The 23,527-nt window shown below is 32.8% G+C and overlaps 3 protein-coding genes across 3 annotated transcripts; 1 reads left to right on the top strand and 2 right to left on the bottom strand.

The window, feature by feature from the left end:
• Positions 1-250: 250 nt before the first annotated feature.
• On the top strand, positions 251-2,055 carry LOC107643550 (NAD(P)-linked oxidoreductase superfamily protein). Its single transcript, XM_016347230.3, has 2 exons — positions 251-721; positions 1,622-2,055. Exons 1-2 carry the CDS (start codon positions 305-307, stop codon positions 1,787-1,789), a joined length of 585 nt encoding a protein of 194 aa, XP_016202716.1. The 5' UTR covers positions 251-304; the 3' UTR covers positions 1,790-2,055.
• Positions 2,056-3,296: 1,241 nt separating this feature from the next.
• On the bottom strand, positions 3,297-8,643 carry LOC107643549 (HECT-like ubiquitin-conjugating enzyme (E2)-binding protein). Its single transcript, XM_088488076.1, has 6 exons — positions 8,207-8,643; positions 7,324-7,764; positions 6,614-6,695; positions 5,566-6,345; positions 4,411-4,668; positions 3,297-3,866 (listed from the first exon to the last, which is right to left on the bottom strand). The coding sequence occupies exons 2-6, from the start codon at positions 7,727-7,729 to the stop codon at positions 3,707-3,709; spliced, it is 1,686 nt and encodes a 561-aa protein (XP_088344202.1). The 5' UTR covers positions 7,730-7,764; positions 8,207-8,643; the 3' UTR covers positions 3,297-3,706.
• A 5,466-nt stretch (positions 8,644-14,109) lies between these two features.
• On the bottom strand, positions 14,110-14,785 carry LOC148563919 (uncharacterized). Its single transcript, XM_088486979.1, has 2 exons — positions 14,577-14,785; positions 14,110-14,482 (listed from the first exon to the last, which is right to left on the bottom strand). Exons 1-2 carry the CDS (start codon positions 14,783-14,785, stop codon positions 14,110-14,112), a joined length of 582 nt encoding a protein of 193 aa, XP_088343105.1.
• Between the last annotated feature and the right edge of the window lie 8,742 nt (positions 14,786-23,527).

Below are 23,527 nucleotides of genomic sequence, written 5' to 3'. Positions count from 1 at the left end.
ATTATTTTTCATGAATCAAACTCAAACAAATTATTTTTGAAGTTTTGCAAACGGAACTTTTTTGTGTTATGTAAGCTTCGGCTTTTCAATTTCTTTGTATTCCAATGTACTCAGACAAAAATAAAATACTGAGCGACTTGGCTACATCATCAACCACTAAGATAGTGAGAGAGAAGAAAAAATAAACAAAGAAAAGATTTTTTGATTCTATTGTGTTTTTTCTCTGCCACTCAATTTAATATTTCGGATAATATAATTGAAGAGTTAAAAGAACATAACGCTCAACAATACACTACCCTCACTCATGGCTACAACACCACTTTTCTTGCCACCACCAATCATCACTAGTGCTGCCATCACCCACCGTACCTCTGTATCACTCTTCCCTAAGTTTCTGACTCTACACCGCAGACCAATCACAAAGCTCCATGTGTCTTCCTCTCCCACCAACAAACCCCCTAGCACCACCACAGCCCCGGCTTCCAGCCTATCAAAACCCGTGGGTGAAATTATTTTTTTCGACGGCGGAGCCCACTACGGAGATCTCTTGGCCAACCTTCTCCTCGGATTCACCTTGTTGTGGCTCCCTCTGACTCTTGCTGCGGTGTCCCGTGCTTTCAACTTGAGGTATAGGTTTACCAACCTTAGAGTGACTGTTATCTCTGGTCTCACCGGTCAGGACCGCAGCGATTTTTCCTATTCAGTTGTCAAAGATGTTCAGGTGACATTATCTTTAAATTCTAAATTGTACATAATTCAGTGATATTAATCTTTGGACTCTCAAATATTGTATATATTAAAGGTGAAGACAAAATTCAGCTAGTAGGTTGTACATTGTGCAATTAGTTAGAGTCAGAATTCAGTTAGTTATTGATTGATTCGAAGAGATTCTTGATTTGAGATGCAAGTGTGGTGTAGACACTTATTCTCTAGACTTACAAACAAATGCAACACTTTCTTCTTTTTCAAGTTATCTATTTCTGTTTTGCTTTTTCTTTTCTAATTTCAGTAGCGTCGTCATTCTTTGAGCTGATATTGTTTTTTCAAATCACATCCTGTTTTAGTATACTGATATAGTTAGATCTTACAGGAATTTATTACAAATCACTACTTGAACACTTCTTGCAATTTTTGGATTGAATATTTAGTATGTTAATTTCAAGAATAAAGGTGATTCAAGTATGTTGTGTAGCCTAATTACTGATCATGGTGTCATTGAGTATAATATAATTATTAGATGAATATGAATTATGAATGTTTTTGTATCTTAACATGCAAAGAATTATTAATAATTGAATGGTAGACTATGTCTATATGTCTAGTAATCTTAATTCAGTATTGAATCTACACTACTCACAAATAAGGCTCCAACGTATACAAGTTTTTTAGGGCCATCCCAACTAAGGATTTTAGAATTGAGTTTAGCTTGCTAAATTTTAGGTTGACATCAAAACATATCTTACATTTATTAGTTATGCCATTTGTATTGGAGTTTTTTCCTGAAATTTAACTTTTATTTGAAAGAGTAAATGAGTTTGAGCATGATATCTAAATGTAGATATTTTAGTTTTTATGATGAATATGTTTTTGGCTGAATGAGTACTGAAATTCATACATTCAGGTAGTGCCAAGGTTTATTGGTGAGTGGGGTGACATTGTGATCACCTTGAAAGATGGCACCAAAGTAGACCTTAGGAGCGTTCCAAAGTTCAGGGAGATTGCCCGTTATTGTCTTGCCATGGCTGAAAAGCCCACTGTTTTGAAAGAGAGTGGTCCTAAAGGATTTTGAGATTCTTTTAATACAGGATTTTGGTATCTAAAAGATTGTTTTGGAGAGCCGTATGCAATGTATGGAATTTTCTCTTTCATTATCATTTTGACTTAACAATGATAGTGATTCAATTCTGTATTAATATAATGGTCAAATCAATAGTATTTAATATTTATAATAAATATTTAAAATGTTATTGGATATATGTTTGATGTAAATTTTGTTTTCTATTATTATTTTGATTTAAGGATAATATCATTATTTATGAAGGACTATAATTGTCATATTAGTAGTATTTAATCTTTACGATAAATATTTTGGAATGTTATAAGATAATGATATACGATTCATTTTTTGTTTAAAAAATTTGTAAAGTTAATATGGTAATAAAATTTGCTGTGTATGTCATTTAATAGTTGTCAAGATATTGTTTTTTCTTTCTTGGCAGTGTAGTAGTGATTTCAATTGGAATAATAATTGCATTGAATTTGAAAGTTTAGATTGGCTAACTTTAGTACTCAGTATGTAATTTTGATTTGACTAACTTTAATATGATTTTTTTTTCCAAAGGATAAAATAGAAAAAGTCCATGTTTAGGACATGGTAAATTTTAGTATGATTTGGTGTACTCTCTATCTATTAAGTTCTTAACAATGCCACATTTTGGTATGTTTTTGTATTAATGCTTTTGGATATAAAGAATAGCATTAATCCATGGATAATAATAATAATAATAATAATAATAATAATAATAATAATAATAATAATAATAATAATATGATATTAGAATTTAGAATATATTTATATTAATTGATGGCAAGGATAGAAATAAGTTAAAAAGGTAAGATTTAATTACAATGCAGAGTACACTCTTATACTCAATTTTTCATAGTTATATCATATTTTCCATGCATTTCAATATTAATAAAAACCAAAAAACAATTTATATCAAAATTTCTATCCATGTAATTGCAGTAACTTTAAAACTTTATTTCAATAAGAAAATCGATAAAGATGGGTACATTATCATTTTGCTTTAATTTTCTTTAATTTTTTACATTATATATAATACTAACTACTGAAACATCTTTTACATTTTCAATAAGCACGTAAAGGGTTTTGTTTGGAATTCCATTTTACCATATTGAAAGGCGTTTCTTTTCACGTACCTTAATTTAGTGCCCACAATCTATCTTAACTCCTCTGCTGATTGGAACATAAATGTTCCAAATATATAGTATGGAACATGTGTAAACTTTCCTATCGTTAAATTTAATAGCTAATTAGCTACAAGCAAGACTCATCGACCTTTTTACTCATATCCTCAACATTTAACATCATACATGTCATGATGTCTCGAAATTTGTAATTCATTTTTTGTAAATACAATTTCATTGAAAAACAGCAGCCCAGCCAGTTACATATACTAATGGATACATATAGAAAATTAAGGAGTATAAACTAATCCTACAATTTTAAACAAAATCTATATAGTAACAAGAACTCCAGACGCACGGCAATATGACATCACACTACTCTTACTGATCATCTGAACTCTGAAGGAATACAAGTTAGATCTCTAATCTTCGAATCTAAAGCTACTCTCAGCCCTTTTTTTCCCCAATGTATATATGTAAATTCACCATGATCAAATAGCTTCTGTGAAAATAATTCCGCCCTCATGCATTTCTTAAGCTCAGGATAATTACTACAAAATTCTAAGTGTTTCCATGGTAGTCTCATTTGAGGGTCGTCTAACAACTCCTATGCTGTGATCATTTATCCACATTTTGGCTTACCCCACGGAATTATCAATTAACCATAGCCATCTACTTTTTTTTGTACATTCAAAAATAATCCTCCATTATTTGCTCTTTATCACTAATCAAAACATGGATGACTAGATGAATGAGTCATTGAGAAGCTTGCTATCACCTATCGTTGCACAGATGACAACATTAACCTTTGAAGGGAAGCACATGAAGGTGGATATTTATCCTTTTCTGACATCAACGACCTGACCAATTCTTCAATTTGTTGGGTCAGCATGAAAATATCTTCAGCTGAATTCTTTGTCGCCCATTCCTCTATTATTCTGTACAAATTATCCAACCTCGTAAGAACCAATCAATGCAATAGATATAAAGGAGGCAAATGAATATCGAGTTTGAGACCATGAATCCAAGTCCTTCGGTTCATAACAAACCATATTTCACTTATGACTACCTTAACTGAAGACATTGTTTGTTCAATAATTTACCATTCTCACATTTCAATGTAGCATTATTAACCAGTTATCATCTTTACCCTCCACACAACGTTAAGCACTAAAGATAACGAAACATTTACACCAAGGGTATTTTGATAAAGGCAATCAGTCTTGAATTTAGGTTCCTTAAATTCCTGTGTAAACGACTCAAGCAACAGATATTATGAACCAGAGGTACCAGCTATCCTTAACTGTTTGGGCTTATGTCATATTGAATTCTTTACATCTAAGACAAACAACAATTAATTTTTAAAGAGCAATATAGATCTGAAGGAGTAAGATTGAAGTTATAGATGCTCCTAAGTTTAAAGCCCAAGCCAACAACTTTGAAGAGAATAAAGAATTAAAAACTTCAAACTTGATAACTGACCTTAATTGAGTTTCATCTCCAGTCATGCAGTCAGAAAAAAGTACCTTGATGATGGGCTGTAACTGTAATTTAGGAAGTATATTTTCATCCCCAGTGCCTGTACAACTGCCAAAACATGACCAATTGTCTGGATTTAAAAGAACAATTTGCAGGACAGGGGATTTAGTGTTTAGCTCTCTTATAACAAACCGGAAGGAAGATTCAGCACTTGCACACTCCACCAACTGATTTGCAAACATTCTGTCTACTGTATAGTTGCTGGAAACGAATATAATGCATCAGAATTATTTCAGTTCATCCATATTGACAATCAAACCTAAGAATAAATTCAACTCTCATGCTCTAAATTAAAAAGATAAATAAATAAACTAAACTGAACTCTTAAGGTTTGTTCCACTAAAACTGCCATAAGCATTGAAGCAATAGAAACTATATATATATATATATATACTTTAAAAAAGCTTTAGCTAAAGGAGCTAGCCATTACAAAGATAAAATAGTTCCTAGTAATAGAATCAGGAATATAGGAAAGACCAGGAAATGCTGTAAATTATAGATAACTAGAGCAATCGAATGGGTTGAATAGTTTACTAAATGGGTCATGGAGGTGTTGAATCTTTTAATAGTTTTTTTTATGAATCATCAAAAGCAAATTAATCATTTGTTACCTATCTCCATCATGATCCAGTCCAAAGCATCCAATTTTCACCCCACATTTTGCATGCACATATTTAAAATGGCCTAGCTAATATACATATGGAAGGAATTTATAGAAAAATAACATTTTGAAATTTCCATTGATAGTAAAAGCAATAGAGATTTACTTTCTCTATGAAATCCATCTATTTTTGTATTAAGGACACTTGTCACCAAGATCCTACTTAAAATGAGCAGTTGGAAAGGAATAAAGATAAAATGTCACTCACAAAAGTATTCAAATAAAAAAAGCACTCAGATACTTGTTTTAGGATCCTCAATATATGTTACCTCCCTAAAAACATTTTAGTATCAACAATTTATTTGATGCTCAAGGATCATAGTTCTTTTACTCAAACTTCTTTATCACAATCAGCTGCATTTGTGTTATTAGGGCACAATTTCAGAAAAATCATTCATGTTTTTTCTTTTTGATATAGAAGAATTATCTTGGCTAACCTGAATATGTCACCTGATCCTCCATTTGGCACACAGGTTGATATAAAACATTTGAATAATCGTACTCCTCCATCTACAGGAGCAAGGCCCTCACAACAGGGGTAGGCTCCAAGAAGAGACCTGCATTGAGGGCATTTAAATTCATGCCAATCAATATCATTTGAAAGATTTGAAGATCTAGCCATGAAAACATCTTCAAGAAACCCATTGAGGAAAGATCTCTTATTTCCTAGAATTTCTATGTCTTCATCCCCAAGAATACTAGCCTTATGAACACAACAATTAGGAGTGATGGCCACATCTTCAGCCCCATCTGAATCTGGATGTGAATTAGAGAAGTCACTATTATTACGCTTATTCACAGTGACTTCATGTCTCAAATTCACAGAAAGCTTTTCATTCTGAGGAAATGTAAACCTTGAATTCTCATTAAAAGTACATATCACTTGACTTGTATCAGTATGATTGAAGGTTGAGGTGCTTTCCTTGGTTAATCCAGAGGTTATTGTGGCTTTGCAGACAATTTCATCTGCAAGGTTATCGACGACAGAATCACACCCTTTTTGTGCACACACTTCAGGAAAATTAGATTCCAGCAGATCATCCTTGCAAAGAGTGACAGATGTATAGCTCAATAGGCATATCCCCTGTGAACATGCATAAGAATTAGCATACCTTACCACCAGCTTCTCACTTATACCACCAAATGAACAACAACAAGCCCCAAACCAGTTGTCGGCAACCTCCCTCCAATTCGCTGATGGCATTTCAACAAAATTCCTAAATACGTGATGTAGACGAAAAATGAGAATGCCGAAGATATTTAAATATAAAAAACTGTATGAATTAGCAAACCCAGGTTTACTGGTAGTAAAACTGTAAGTGATGAAGTCTCATCAGTTTGCTTTCTTGTATTTGAACCATAAAGCAACTATGTCTGCACTTCATGGGTAAACTATCTATGAAAAGTCAACAAAATACTAGATAATCAATATTTCTTTTTTTTTTTCCCTTTTTTTTCATTTAAATGAGAAGTATAAAATCTTACCTCAGAGGATATCTGTTTAATTGGAATGAGCATCTTCTGCAATAGAAGTCTACTTCTCCTTTAGAAGATAAACTTTCAACATCTGAACCCAGAAAAAAAAAAAGAAACTGTTATAACATCAACATCTTCTATAATGCAAACACAGAAAAGAAGCAACAAGAAAGAACAAAAATTATTGGCCAAAATGAACACATAAAGAAACTAGCTAACACATAATAGAAAGAACACATTCTTCAATGTAAGGAAACAACGAACGAGGAAAGTAAGCAATCTCCAAGAAGCTGTGGGACAGGATTCCGTTAAAAGGGCAGAAATTTAACAAATTGTTCTTAAGCCGAGGACCTGTCATAATCACAAGCAGCATTTTCATCTAGTCAATCATTCATTCCTCTCTGTTCAGTACTAAGAATTGTACTTTAACTCATTAATGAAGAATTGGGGAGGAGGAATTTTCATGGATTTGATCTAGGTATTATATGTGAACCAAATCCATGAAAACTTCTCCCCGTTTATACCAATATAGCAAAACCTAGCATGAACAAGAAGGAATTTATACAATTCCCAAGGGAATGCAGAGACTAACAGAGGTAACATAAACAATTATACCATGCAAAAGTCAATGCAATTGTCACAAACCCTTCAACACGAAGTTGCAAGAAAAAAACATAAGGCCCCAAAATGGCACCAAATAAGCAACATTTTAAGATTACCAGATTGCATTTTGAGAGGCCCGGAGGCACCGGGCAACAGATTTTGGAGGTCGTCGGGCAGGCAGGAAAGGATGGGGTGATTCACAGGAAGGAGGAGGCAGAGTTTCACCTCAATGTGATCGCTGAGTGCCCGGAAGATCACCAGTGACTCCCTGTCAACCAAAACCCTTGGAACCGGAACGCTGAGCTTGGAGGGTGCAGCGCCATCAGAGTCAGACCATTCCACGGATAGGACAGAGTGTGGGGAAGTAAATTTGACACTGAGATTGTAGCATTGGAGGGAAGGGTTGAAGGTGGTGTCAGTGTTTAAGAGCAATAGGCGAAGTGTTGGGGTAGGCGATTGTGCTTCCCAGGTGAATCGCCACCTCTGTGTTGTGCTGTGTTCAGTGTCACTGTTACCAACCATGGTTGCAGTTGCAGGCTTGAGATCTTTCCTGTGTTCTGAAGGGTGAAAAAAGATTTGGTAAAAGAGGCTAATATTTCGATAATGAAAGAGTAATTCTCTGTAGTAAAAGGATGAAAGGTTCACAGTTTAAGGGACAAAGGATCCTTGCAAGCACTATATGCAACTCACATTTCACACCAACCACACAAACCATACTGACTTCTATTTATTTCTTTTCCATAAGACTTACTTCATTTTAAAAATGTGTTTGGTGTAGCTGACCAAATTATGATGCTTTTAAAAATTTCTTCATCATATGTAATATAATTTATGCAGAGATGTAACTTAAAAGATTCTTCACCAAATGCTGGAAATTAAATTCCTGTCACATTGCCAACCATTTTATATATTCTGTTTTGAATCCAAGAGACATATATTAGATACATTAACTGACATTACTATTCAAAGCATTAATAAGAATTAGCTTAGGAAACTAACACGCGACAATGACAGAGAAGGGAGCCAGCGACGGTGACGGAAGCTCGGCAGCGCGGAAACAACCCCCTCCTCCCATTGCTCGTCGCGTTCTCTCTCTCTCTCCCCTTCCTTCTCTAGCTCGAGGCGGCGGCGGAGGCGATGGCTTCTTACGCCGTCGCCTTCTCCTTTTCTTCTCTCTTTTACGACGAGCTTAACCTCCTCTGTCCCCTTCTCTGCTTCTCTCAACCGAACTTTCTCTCTCTCTCAGTCACGACTGTGACCCGGCGACAGTACCACCCCTCCCCGCCATCGCCTCCCTCTTCCCTTTCTTCTTCTTCTTCTTCACCTGTCCCTTGTGTTCTTCTGGTTCTCCCTCTCTTCTTTCTTTACGTGCCCTCTTCTCCCTCTATGTGAGTGTGTTATAATAAAATTAGGGTAATTGGAAAAAGAATAAGGTGAAATCACTATTTTTACCCATTAAAAATTTAGACACCGATAAAATTAAACACGGACAAACAAAATTAATGATATATTTTCATTTAAAATATATAAAACTTTTAAATTATCCTCTATCACCTTCTTTAACATTTTTAAATCCTAATTTCTCCTAAAAACATAAAAAAGATCAAAACTTATAACCCATCTCTATTAATATTATTAGGAGTGTCCATGGATCGGATCGTATCCGCAGAATCGCGGTAAATATCTGCATTCGATCCAAAAATTGCGGATACGATCCGATCCGCAGATCGGATCGCGAATATCTACTCTACATCCGCGTATCTGATCCGCGGATCTGCAGATCCGCACTATATATATATATATATATATATATATATATATATATATATATATATATATATATATATTTGGTATTATATTTACTTATCTGTATGTTTTAGTTAGTAATTATTATTCATATATTGTATTATTTTATTTTTGTTATTTAGAGAGAGTTTGATTAAAAATATTTTAGGAATAAATAAATTTAAAAGTATGAAAGAAATATTTTTATCGAATTCTTTTACATAGAAATATGATTAAAAAGAGAAGGTTTAATTATGCGGATATATCCAATATCCGATCCGATGAAAATTGTGCGGATCGGATCGAATTTTCGGCCATATCCAATCCGATCCGATCTGCAGACACCCTTAAATATTATTTTTTTTCTTTCTTACTAAAAATTTTTTAAACGAAAATTTATTCTGTGTCAATAATAGAAACCTCAATACCAAGCTCATGAGTAATGTTATAGAATTGAATTTATAGATAACTAACCGATCAAATAATAAAAATTACTTTTATTCTTATAACAATTACAATAAAACATATTAACAAGATCCAGAAATTAATTTATTAATGAATGCAAAAATGATAATATCATGATATATTGGTACATGGGATGATATTTAGGTATGTAAATTTGCCGTACCCAATTATCTATAAAATACAAGTTACATTCTGCATTTGAAAAAGCAAAAGATATCCTGTTGTAAAACGCAGCTTGCGTTTGAAGGAGAGGGACATCTAAGTCTCGAAACGTGTCTCATGCCCCATGCATACAAACATGGCCTGCTATGTTGACCGCCTTGTAACTCCCAAAATAGAGATTGCGATTGGCAACTGTCAGGGACAAAATGCAGGTTGCATTTGGCAAGCTCCCCAACTACATAAACGTTACGTGTTGGAGGAGAGTGTTGAACAGGTCTTTATAACGCAAAATGCAGGTGGATAGAAGGAAGGAGAGTTAAAATTTACGATGAAGGTGGGTTAGAGTGAGCATTGCATGAGGGTTGTTCAGAGAGAGGTTGCAAGGGTTTGAGAAAAAGTGTGGGAGGAAGAAGAAGAATAGAAGGTTTAGAGTTTTAGATAGTTCATAACAAAAAATGGTTTGTAATTTTACTAAAATTGAAGAGCACATTATTGAATATTTGGATAATCCTCAATGGGTAAGTAATTTATTTTTTTTATTTTATGATGGATAAATATATTTATTTGGATTTTATTCATTTGTGTTTTAACTAGTAATTTTATTATTATTATTATTATTATTATTATTATTATTATTATTATTAGGATAAAGTATATTTTTTGTCCCTGAAGTTTGACAAAAGTTTCAAAAATATCCCTAAATTTTATTTTGTTTCAATTTTGTCCCAGAAGTTTTCGATTTGCATCAAATATACCCCTGACGGCTAATTTTTCAAAAAATTAAAGACCAATTCAACAACAATTTCATAAGAACAACCCTCAACACAAGTAAATCAAGCATAATGTTCATGCATTATTGTTAGATTGATCTTAATTGTTTTGAAAATTTAGCCGTCGAGGGTATATTTGATGCAAATCGAAAATTTTTGGGATAAAATTGAAATAAAATAAAACTTAGGGATATTTTTGAAATTATTGCCAAACTTCAAGGACTAAAATATACTTTACCCTTATTATTATTATTATTATTATTATTATTATTATTATTATTATTATTATTATTATTATTATTATTAGTTGTTGTTGTTGTTGTTGTTGTTTTTGTCATTTTTTTTAATAAAGATAAGGAGATTCGAATCCGCGACTTCTTAAGTGAGTATGGAGAGACTATGTCATTTGAGCCATCATCATCATCATCATCATCATCATAATCATCAACAACAACAACAACAACAACAACAACAACAACAACAACAACAACAACAACAACAACAACAACAACAACCGTATTATAATTATTATCATTAGTAATGTTATTATTGTTAATATTATTATTATTATTATTTTTGTTTTCGATTTATGGAAGTAGTTAATGTTTTAGTTATAATTAGTATGTTGTTACATGTTTATAATAATGTCTATGATAACAATAATAGTTTTTTTTATCATACTGTTAATTATGAACTATTATTATTATTATTATTATTATTATTATTATTATTATTATTATTATTATTATTATTATTATTATTATTATTATTTTTTGGATATATTATTAACTATTATTGTTAAGAAATTATTATTATTATTAGTATTGTTGTGATAGTTGTTGTTGTTGTTAATAGTTATGAAGTAATATTAATAATTATTATTTTTCTTTTTGCAAATTATTAGGAATTTGTTGTCCAAAAAACTAAATTTGCCAGAGACCTCTAACGAAGTAGCTACAGCGTCACTAGTATTTACTGGGTTTCAACACGTTTCGCGAGTAGGAGAAATGAGAGGCCATTCTGCACTCTTGAGTGCCTTGGTGGAACGATGGAGGCTGGAAACCCACATGTTTCATCTTCCAGTCGGTGAAGTGACGGTCGCTGGAAGACGTGATATATATTCTTGGCCTCCCGGTTAATGGGGAGCCCATCACGGGTAGATCAGACAGCAATCACCAGTTTTTGGTGGAGAACTACATTGCTTGTTTTGGTCGGGAGTCCAGTCCGCAGGATCACGTATTGGGTAAAGTGAATCTTGCATGGGCCCCGCGATGCAGAGACACCGAGCCATGTGACATGTAGGAGTCCATTGAGCGGTACGTCTGGGCTCAAATTTTCTGGATACTCGGAACGGTTGTGTTTCCGGATAAGTCTACCACTTCATTAAACTCGAAGTTTCTGCCTCTACTTCGGAATTTCCACCCGATTTTACTATACAGTTGGGGGCAGCCAGTCTGGCACATTTATACAGATTGTTGTGTCGTGCATCACGATACAATTGTAAAGAGATAGATGGGTCACTCATACTACTTTTTGTTTGGGCGTGGGAGCGTATGCCATTCCTGGTGCCTATTCCTCGCGATCAGCTCGTCAATGTTGGTGTTCCACTTGCGCGACGGTATTTTTTTACTGCTATTATTATTATTATTATTGTTATTGTTATTGTTATTGTTATTGTTATTGTTATTGTTATCATTCTAATTTTGGTTTGGTGGAGTTATTGGCGCCGGCATACAAGATACACGCGGAAGTCTACCGCGCATTTTAGGCGAGGACTCGATGACATGGGAGTCGACGGTGTACGTTTTAACCTTTTATGTTAGGCTGCTTATTTAGAATAATAATTTTACTAGTCGGTCTCGTGGTTACTAATGTGCAGTTTATATGGCGGTCGTATATGGAAGTGGGGGTTCCAGTCGCTGTAAATTTGTATATGTGCTCCACAAAGTCGCCATTAGTGTCATTCGAGTGTATAGAGTGGCACCCGACAGACCGAGTTAGACGGCAGTTTGGGCTGCAACAACTTCTACCAAACCCGACATTTGAGATTGGTCGTGATCATTGCAGGCGGTTGACAGGACCACAGAACCATGACTGGAGAGAGAGGAACATTCAATGGGTTAACTTGTGGATAGCTGGCCGCTATAACACATTGCAGTTAGGGGATGAGATTGTTGACTTTCATCCTCTCCCGGTGTACAATGACTGATTTACCAGCAGTACGGGCATCACCTACGACTGTCAAATAGATTTGTAGGTGAAGAGGCTGACGCAAATGAACCACAGGAACAACAGGAAGAACTACCTGGACCTCAGCAACAAATTCTCCCTCATGAGCAGCAATTTCAGGTGCCGGATCATGAGCACCAGTATCTGGCACCGGGTTATGACCAAGGATTTCATGTATTATTAAGGTTTATTATCATTAATGTTACTGATATTAATTATTATTATTGATTTGTTATTAATTATTATTATTCAGGTTGATTAATTATTATTAATTATTGGGATAAGTATTGTTTTGGTCCCTAACATTGAGGGTGAGAATCGAAACCGTCTCCAATGTAATTTTGGGTTTAAAATCATCCTTAACATTTTTTTTTCGTATTAAAATTGTCCTTTTAACTTTTTCTGGACAAAAATACCCTCCACTACCATCCATTATACCACTTCATAACTTCTTCAAAGTTAGGATTTGAGCACAACCAGTGATACAAAACCTGAAGCCACTTTATGAAGAAGAACTTCTCCATCATGTCCACCATGATATGAATTGGAATCACAGAAGCCCATTTAATTACCCAAAAAAATTGAAATCAATTTAATTGGAATCACTTGGATGCCAGGCAACAGAACTCAATTTAAAATGAATGACCTGGTAAATACCTTCCAACTTGTGCTCTATACTTGGTAGCCATGGATTCACCCAAGTGTGGATAGGAATGGTCTCTCGATGTGGTTCCCAAGTATCTACAGCATCTGACAATTTTGGCAAGACTATATTGTCCAATATGGTCAACAAATCGTAGCATTGGCTCAGGATCCCGTGCTCATATCATAAACCTTCTTGAAAATGCTCCTTGATTTTATTTCTGATTAAAAGCAAGAAAGCAGAAACAGAAGCAGTAGAAGCAAAAAGCAAGAAACAAAAGCAAGAAAGTAAGAAGCAGAAGCAAGAAGCAAAATCAGAAAAGCAAGAAAGTAGAAGCAAGATGCAGAAGCAGAAAGCGAGGCAGCGGCGGCAGTGGCACGTGTTCTTTTATTTTTTTAAAATTTTTTTATAACTTTTTATTAAAATAAGGGTAGTTTAGGAATAAAATTAAAAATTTTATTAAAATGACGATTTTAATACGAAAAAAACGTTAAGGATGATTCTAAACCCAAAATTACGTTGGGGACGGTTTCGATTCTAACCCTCAACGTTAGGGACCAAAACAATACTTATCCCTTAATTATTACTAATTATTATCTAGGTTCTAATATATGAGCACCACTTTCAGGCCCCGGCATATGAGCACCAACGATGACCCCCGTCGAATGCCAACACCCATCTCTGAACATCGATCTCATCGAATCATTGAGTATATGCCTCACCCTGCTCTTTAAGCCATTAGTAGTTTTTGTTGTACTCCTATTCTATCCTAGAATAGCTGTTGAACAAATCATTTAATCATAAGCAGATGCCACAAAATTACTATGAATAGGATCATAATAGTGAAATCAAATACTTGTGTTAACCACGAGTTTATGCAAATACGAAGCCTTGAACCTCTTTAAGAAGTTGGACCCGATGTGTCTGATGCAGAACATGTAACATGCTCTTGGTAGTGACCATGCTCTGTTACAGCGAGCTATTGCTGCATCGATGGAGTTATGGCAGTTAGAAATAATTCCCACGTCATCAATGATAACAATATATCTCCACAAATTGGTTAGGAAAAACTCCCACGCATCTGCCATCTCACCCTCGACTATCGCAAATACAATAGGCACAATGTTTTGGTTCCCATCTTGTGTTACCGCAACTAGAAGTGCACCTTTATATTTTCCGTACAGGTGTGTGCCATCAATCTGCACCAATGGCTTGTAGTGTCTGAATGCTACAATACATGGATAGAAGCTCCAAAAAATGTTGAACCTCCTCACTCTCATGGTAAACGGGGGGCGTTTTTATTTGAACATGAGACCTTGGCATCTTCGCAGTCATTGCTTTCAACCATACTAGCAGAGTCTGGTAAGAAACTTTCCAATCACCGAAAACTTTTATGACAAATTTCTGCTTTACTAACCAAGCCTTGCGGTTACTTACAGTGTAGTTGAACCTGGACTGAACTTCTGCAATAATAGACTTCACCTTTATCGACGGGTCTACTTCAACCAAAGGCCTAAATGGCATCTACAATTTTGTCTGAGTCCAACTTGGCATGATCTTGTGAAATCGTGCCCATGGTGCACATGTGTTTGCCATTATATCTCTCGATCTCCCAACATCCCTTCTTTCGAATCAAGCTAGCTCGGATAAGCCAATCGCACCCTTCACCATAACCTTTGCATTTTGCATAGAATGTCTACGGCATAAACAATGTAATCAACTCCTCTAGAGATAGTGCAGCTTTTGATTGCAGATATCACCGACTGTCTAGAATCAAATTCCATTCCGACACTAAACTCACCATCTTCTGCCGCAACGTTGCCTTCACCTACGACATGCGATCCACCGTTAGTTGGACAATGCAAATAAAATAAATGATAGCGGTAACTTTAATTAAAAAAACCATAAGATAACATACCGATATTCGCATACTCAAGAAATTCTGGGACATGCATGGCTTTGAGATCTAGAGTTCGCATAAAAGACGGAACGCCAAAAGGGTGCTGACTTACAATCACATGCGCCTCATTTTGTACCGCTGGATTACCTACCAAGTCTCTGTCATTATTTTCGTCATCGACTTCATAGTTGGCTTCAAACTCCTCTTCACTGCCGTTGTTATCTTCTTCCCAATCATATCCCCGTGTTCGTCAACGTTAACATCGTTGCCAACCGCATCCATCCTCGTATGATGTTCAAACTCAATGTACAGCTCTATCATCGGCATGTGAAATTGGGTTTGCTGATAAATATAGAACATCCATTGCAAGCATGCGTCGTCAGTGATGGACATTAGTTGAAACTGTATCAGCCCACCAAATACTTGTACAGGATTTCTGTACAAAATGTTACTCACCCTTTTCGAAATGTGACTTTGTATGTTCTCACAAAGACCATTTTGCAACTCTACAAAACTCATGGTACATGGAATAGCAAATGAAGACGGACATTCATAAACAAAAGTCACTCTTTTGTGTGTATTTGGTATAATCTCATCGTTATAATACACTTGCATATTTGTAATACCTTCCATAACCTTAACCTCACCTAACCCGACTTTTTTGACACTACTAATTGCCAAAAAAAAAAACTCACAAGTATGAGATATATGAAAGAAAGAGGAATGGGAGTAGAATGAAAGTGAGGTACAACTTGGGTTGAATTCAGTTTCGTATTTATAGACAAGGCTCTCAATTAAAATATTATTTCTTGTACAAAACGCAGGCTGCATTTTGCAGCTTCCAAGAAATTTTTTTGATCCACTTAAAATGCAACCTGCATTTTGGAGTTTCCAAAAAAAAAAATAGAAAAAGCCCCTCTCTAAATGTAACTTGTGTTTTTGGTTTCGAAAAAAAATAAAAAATGCCCATTTCCAAACGTAACCTGCGTTTTGGGCTAAAAAACAAAAAATTTAAAAAGCTAAAACTTCATAAACGTAGCCTGCATTTTGGTTGCACAAAAAAATTAAAAAATATGATAAAGGCAAAACGTAGCCTGCGTTTTGGCTGACACTCATAGCAGTGCAAATACTTGATATACATCCATTTCATTGCATTACACCATAATCATTTTCATTATAAAAAAAATTAGCCACAAAGATCATGTTTAATATAGATAGTTCAATCCCACACAACAAATTAAGATTTTTGTTTCGAGAACCCATAAGTAAATATTAGAGAAAAAAAAAAGAGTTTTAGTCAGAGAGAAAAAAATGAGAAAGAGCCAAATTTCAACTCCTGTGAACTTAAAAAAATATAGTGTTTCTTTTTATGAAAGAGAGAAGGGATGGGGAGTTGAGTAGCGGAAGAAATTGCTGAAAGAGAGAGGGAGATTGTGGTTCTGTTGTACGGTGGTTGTCGTCGCCATTTTGGTGAGAGGTGGAATTGGAGATGGAAAAGAAAGTAGGAGAAGAAGACGTGTAAGGAGTCTAGTATTTCCTGTATAAGATTTGATTGTAGTGTTGAGTGGGTGGTCGTAGTTTATTTGGTCCTAGATACATTAGGAAATATTTTTGAAGTGCACTCAAAACTTAATAAATAGGTTACTCTTCAAAAATACTTTTTTTGGTGAGAAAAATGTACCCATAGATATTAAGATAAGGATACACTTTATAAGTGGTCTATATAATATCTAAGGAGATACTTTTCAAGTGATGCGCCACAACTGTATTTTCTATTCTCCTATAAAAAGGTAACACGGAGAAAAGTGTAGCCTATTCTACGGGTGATTTTCAAATATAGCTTAAAAAAAGTGTGGTTGAATGGGTGATTTTCTTGTAGTGTTGGAAAGTTGAGGATGTCATGTGCGACAAGTATCCATATTTGTTTGAGTCTAAAAGTAACTATCACACCTACCACAGTGTATAAGTTTGAAATTTGAGGACCGAATTTCTTAAGGAGGAGAGAATGTAGTAACCGAGAGAAGAAAAAAAAAAAGAGAACAGTTAGTGAATCACGTGAAGACCACATGACTCCCCTTCACCCACTTTCATTCTTCTTCTTTTGTCTCTGGAAACCATTCTTCCTTTCTCAGTCTCATTTCTTCTCTCTTTATCATCTCTTTTCTCTTTTCTTCTCTTTTCTTTGGAATCACACATAACACCATCAAATTTACTTTCTTCATCTTACTTCCTTCTCCTTCTCTACTCTACCTCTATTTATTCAAAGTTTAATTACTCTGTTGATCCCTATAGTTTTGAGAAATTTTTAATTAGGTCCCTATACTTTTTTTTTCTTTTAATTGAGTCCTTGCACCAATTTTTTTTTAATTGAATCCCTACACTTTTTTCCTTTAATTTGAGTCCCTGCACCAATTTTTTTTTTAGTTGGGTCCCTATATAATTAGGCCAATTACTACCAAGAGGGATCTAATTGTAAAAAAAATTTGGTGCAGGAACCCAATTAAAAGGAAAAGAATATAGGGACCTAATTAAAAATTTCGCAAAACTATAGGGACCAACAGAGTAATTAAACCTTTATTCAAATCTCATTTTCTCACAACTCCAGTCATAGAGTTGACTTAATGAGTTTGGAAAGTACTCAATCTTTTGGTTTTGGTTATTATATTGAGATTTTAAGGTAATTCTTTGATTTAATAATTAGATATATCTCAAATTTTTGGTATTCCTATATTTATGGGTATACATAAATCCGAATAAGGATTAAGAAATTTGGGATTTTTGTTAAATTGAGTAAGATTATGTCAATTGACAACATTATTAGCTCACAAATATTATTATTGTTATACTTTTAGAGTTGTAGAGTTATTATTAGACATTATTCAGTAGCTCAGTGATGCGTTTAGAGTTGCTTCCGATTCTTTAGAATCAAGTTGTGAGTGAATGTATATTATGTCTATAATTTTTTTTAATATATTACTATAAATATTTAATTATGATTTTTGCATTTGAAAATATTTGATTGATGTGAATTTTGAATTATTGGAATGAATATTTATTTTTGAAAAACTCTTAATTTTATAAAAATATCCACAAGACGATATTCATATATTTTATAAAGTATATATATATTTTAAATTGATTTTATTATGCTTTAATTTGATTTTTAGTATGGATACTTATATGTATTTGATTTATTATGAAATTTAGTAATATGTTATAAGTATTAGAGATTTGTTCTATCCAATTTATTTTGAATTGGTTTGGAAGATTCTGATTAAAAAATTGTAGTTAACGATGGTTATAACGTTGGATCTGTTATACCATACGAGCATACTAGAGAAAAGAGTTACCCTTAGAGGTGGAACCGCTCAAATGGTGCAGTATTCATATTTTTTAAAAAAGAAATTAAAAATATTTTCCTTCGAATTTACCAATAGATTTTTTCCACAGTAAAGTGGTGCGAAGGCTCAACTTGTGGCGCCAACGTTACCATCGAATTTTTTTCACTAGTAATGTTCATCAGATTTTTTGCCCATAAACCATCATATTTTTTGCCGCAAGTTACCGACAAGATTTATACCATCTGAATTAATCCGACGGAACATCCGCCGATAAACATAGTACTGGCGTATTCTTTTCGTTTTTTCACCGGTAAATCCGATGGTACTCAACATTTTTCCTATAGTATTTCTTTATCTACCCTCTAGTTGAGAAATTGGAATTTCAAAATTAAATTTTTTCATCATTTGTTGAAGTAAACTTTTATTAAGTTAAAATCTTTTTTTCTATCTTCTCCAACCTAGTTTTTAAGTTATCGTTCTCCTCTTGTATTTTTTAATTATTTTTTCATGTTGTAACCTTCGCAACTAATAAGATGACTGAGATTGGAGCCACGATAACTAGACCTTTTCTCAACTGAAGTGGATTCTATTCCAAGTAAATAAATTCTTTTCCTTTTAACTTGTCCCATTAATAATAGTGCATCTTAACTAATTAGATGAACAAATCACATTTTAAGAATTACAACAAAACATTAATTACTAAACAATTAAATAAATAAAAATAAACTACCTTAACTCATTGGACTCTCTCACACAATTATAAAATTTGAAAATAGAATGAAACTACACAATCAATTTCAAATCTAAAAATAAAATAAAATATCTACGTAAATTTTAAAAATATTAATTCTCAGAAAAAAAATTTAAAATTATCCATCATATATATTGTTAATTTAAAGTTACTAACGCAGCTTGCTTAACGTTTTTTATTTTTTTATTTTATTTTTTTATTATTTTCATTAACAATAAGATAAAAATTACAAACAAAAATGGAGGTGCAAACATTTGGGTGAAGAAGATTTAGTGAAGAATTAGATCCGCTATCATCACAAGCATCAAGGCAACCAAGTATTTTAAACATAATTTTAGGTTTTATTGAAGCAAAATATTATGAGATTAAGAACTCAGTCTAACCGAAAACCATTCACTGTGAAAGGAGAAGGCTAAAACCATCTTCGGTAACCTTGAACAAACCCTGCAATATAAACAATTATAGTTATCCATGTTATTATGTTCTGAACCAATTAACTAAGATATGAGGGAGAGATTCAGTATTATCCTATCTACCTTGGGAACTTTGGGGATCAACATGTCTAAACCTAAGTCATATAATCTATAAGTTAATTGCACTATGCATCCTAGCACACAACTCAAGAATCCATCAGCACAACATTTTCGATAAAAAATTGCAACTTTCATATGCATTACCAAATGAAGCATATCAATCACAAATTAGTCTAATTCGTTTGTCATTCTTGTTTTAATTTATTAACATGTAAATAAATATATAGATATTTTTTCATAAATAAAAAATATTAAAATTTTCTAAATTTATTATACTTTATTATAAATATTTTGTACATTTTAAATATTTTTTAAAACTTTAGATATTATTATAAATATTAAATTTGATATATTGTAAAAAATATTATAAAAAAATCAAACATTTTAATAGACTTTATGATAGGCCCACTTAATAACAAAAGAGGTTTAATATTAGTCACCAAAAAAAAAAGAGGTTTAATATTTAAAAAATAGCTGATAGCAAACTATAACCTATTAAGAATAGGTGGTTATTCTGATAAAGTTGTCAGTTTCAACTTTTTGTAAAGACGTTTTTTATTTTGTGGTTGTTATTGATTTAAAAGCGTATCACTAAAAGTGTTGCTTAAAGAAAAAGTGTTACCCTTAATCGTTAACTTGGCTCTGATACCAATTTTTCAATTTCAATTTTTCCATTAATTTCCTTTTCGAAATTTCTATTAACTCTTCATATTTTGCTTCAAATAAGTTTATAATTTGTATAGATTCAATTGGTGGTGCTTCATTTAAAGGATTTTGATAAAAATAATTTGCAACTTCATAATCTAAAGTATTGACCATTTCTACTATTTCTCTTGTATTTGTTATATGATCATTTATTACTAGTCCTTGATGTATATTTATAATTCTGATTTCATATTTATAGTTTTTTAATTCTGTTTTAATTTCTTCTATCATAATTATGATATTCTTTTTTGCATGGATTATTGTATATAAAATCTTTTATCTGTTTGTCTTTTTCTTTAATATAATTTCTCAAATCCTCAAAAACTTCTTTTATTTCTACACTTTCTCTTGTTTCTAAATATCTTTCTAATTTTTCAACTTCATTCTCCATTTTTTCTTTCAACAGCTTTAATTCTTTTAAGTCATAATATGGTTTTCCAGGCATTTATAAATTTTTTAAGTTTAATTCCAACTTGTTTATATTTATTCTTATTTCTATCCTTTTTATTATAAGATCATCAATTTTGATCTGAAGATTATTTAATTCCCTTTTATACTCCTCTATTTTACTTTTTAATTTTTTCGCCCTTTTTCTTTTTATTTTATTTTCTGATTTTTCAATCTTTTTATGCTTCATTATTTATTTTAGAATTTCTGCAAACTCTATCATCGATTCATCACTATTTTCTAGAGACTCTATTAATTTTTCTAGCTCTTCAACTTCTCTTTTTAACTTGTCATAGATTATTTTTAGAGCTTCAAATGCTCTTTGATTTATTTTAGAAAACTGTAAATAATTCAAACGATTTTCTCTTTCAAAAAGCTCTTGTTTCTTGTCTTGATATGTTACATATATTTCTTCTTTATTTATTGTCATAATTTAGTATTTAGGGTTTCATTTAATTTTTTGACCTTTTTTGTTAATTCTTTTATTTCAGAATTTTCTTCTTTAATTTTTAATTTAGATAAACTTAAAGGGCTATTAATTTTAGATTCTCTTATTTGAAAATTCGATGAAACCAATTTCCCTAATGGTTCTTTTAGTAATAAAACTGGATTTTCAATAGCTTTATATTTTGGTATTTCTGTTTTTACAATTTTCTGAAATAATTCATCGACATAAATTCTTTCTCTATTTTTAAATATTATACTATGACGGCTATTTGTTAAAGCATAATTTATTGCATATGTAATTGAAAATGGTTCATCATTTTGTTCCATTAAATTCTTTCTGTGAAATTTATAAGCCAAACTTATAGATCTTCCAAGATTTTCAGTTGATAAAGGTATAGCATATCCAAGATGGGCATTAAATTTTACATTTATGTTTGCCAAGTTTCCATGAACAATTCCAATTATTTGATCTATTGGGTCATCAGTAATTCTTTTGTCACAGATTGCTAAACTTATTCGTGAATTAATTCCTTTCATATATGTAGATTTGATTAAGACTTGTATGGTACTAATATGAATCCATCCAATTTTAGATCTTTTTTGTTGATCCTTAATTTTCTCAATCTGTTTACTCAATTCTTCATCATTATCAAAGCTATTTCAAGTTCTCCATTGGCAGATTTTATCTTTATAGGGGCTTCAAGTTGAATTTTTCCATAGTATATTATATTTTTTCTATTAAAAATTTCTTTTAAAAGACTTTGTTTATTAAAATTTTCATTTTATTTGAGATCTAATTCTGTTTTTAGAACAGCCTGTTTTTCATTATCTAATAAAACAGTTAATCTATAATAATTAGATTCTTTCGTTAATTCTAAACTTTCTAAATAATTCATAACTAAAAGACTAGGATGAAGATGTACCTTTCTGGAGAAAAACTTCCTTTATTTAGTATATTTTACAATAGATGTTTTTATCTCCAGAGGGGAGATTGTAGATACTAACTCCAGAGGGGAGTTTAGAACTATTTTTCCCTAAGGGAATTTTTTGTCAGATTACAGAATCGCCTCGGCAGTTTTCTCCTTGCTCTCCTAGCATATGAGTACTCTTAGCCTTCTGCTTTCTGTTTTCTGATGCCTTCTTCAATTGCCTAAGCAACCTATTTATAATAGTTGGGTCTGATGGACAATTCCCATCCTTACCCTTCTTATGACGTCATTGCTTACGTCATTGTTTGTTATCTTGCACAGCTACATTATTGGTGCTTTATGACCTAAGCGCTTACGTCATTATGCAATAATGTTGAGGGATGCTTCAGATGCACTGTCCTCTTCTTTTATCATGTGAGTTTCAGATGTATTGTCCTCTTCTTTTACCATGTAGGTTGATTCCGTTTCATTATTGCTTTCTTCAGATATTTCTGAGGCACATAGCTGGCACTTGTGGTCTTCTCTATCTTTTAACAAATAGCAGAGATTCCTCTTTATCCCTTCAGGGAGTTTTTCTAAAAGTCCAGATAAGTTGTAGAATGCTGATTCAAATTCTACCAAGAGTCTCATCTCTCTTTCTTCAATTTTATTTCTTTTGCTGGATACGAGCAGCGTATTTTTACATTTATAATTAATCATTGTGTGAGATTCCTTTGTTATTTTTTGAGTTCTTTCAAAGACCCTTGCTAATGTGCTGGCTAGTCTTCCTTCATGACTGTAAATTGTTAGATCTTGAATTTGATCAATTGGTTGAAAATTTTCTGGGAAGACGGACATGAATATTACCTGGTGTGCTGGAACCAAGGATTCTTCTTCTTCATTAAAAATAGGTTGACTGTTTGTAAATTTTAGGGATACATCCCTTGGATTTACATTGTCAATCATATTTTTAAATCTCTTTACTGCATCAACAAATCCTGCAGAAAACTCACTAATAATTTTTAGATCATTAAAAATTAAAATTGTATCAATTAATCCATACTGGAAGAACTGATAAGTGTCAGATGGGGAAGCATCTGGAAAGATAACTAGCTTTGTTAGCTGTTCTTTGGCAATAGGATAATATCCCAAAATTACCCTTTCAGTCCAATTCAGGACTATATTAAGGGTTTCTCTGAGATTTGATCTACAGACCCTTTTCTTTTCCTTGATT

This window comes from Arachis ipaensis, chromosome B5 (assembly GCF_059453495.1).
Source record: "Arachis ipaensis isolate K30076 ecotype BB chromosome B5, ASM5945349v1, whole genome shotgun sequence".
NCBI classification, from domain to species: domain Eukaryota; kingdom Viridiplantae; phylum Streptophyta; class Magnoliopsida; order Fabales; family Fabaceae; genus Arachis; species Arachis ipaensis.
This window is presented reverse-complemented; position numbering and strand designations above follow the sequence as displayed.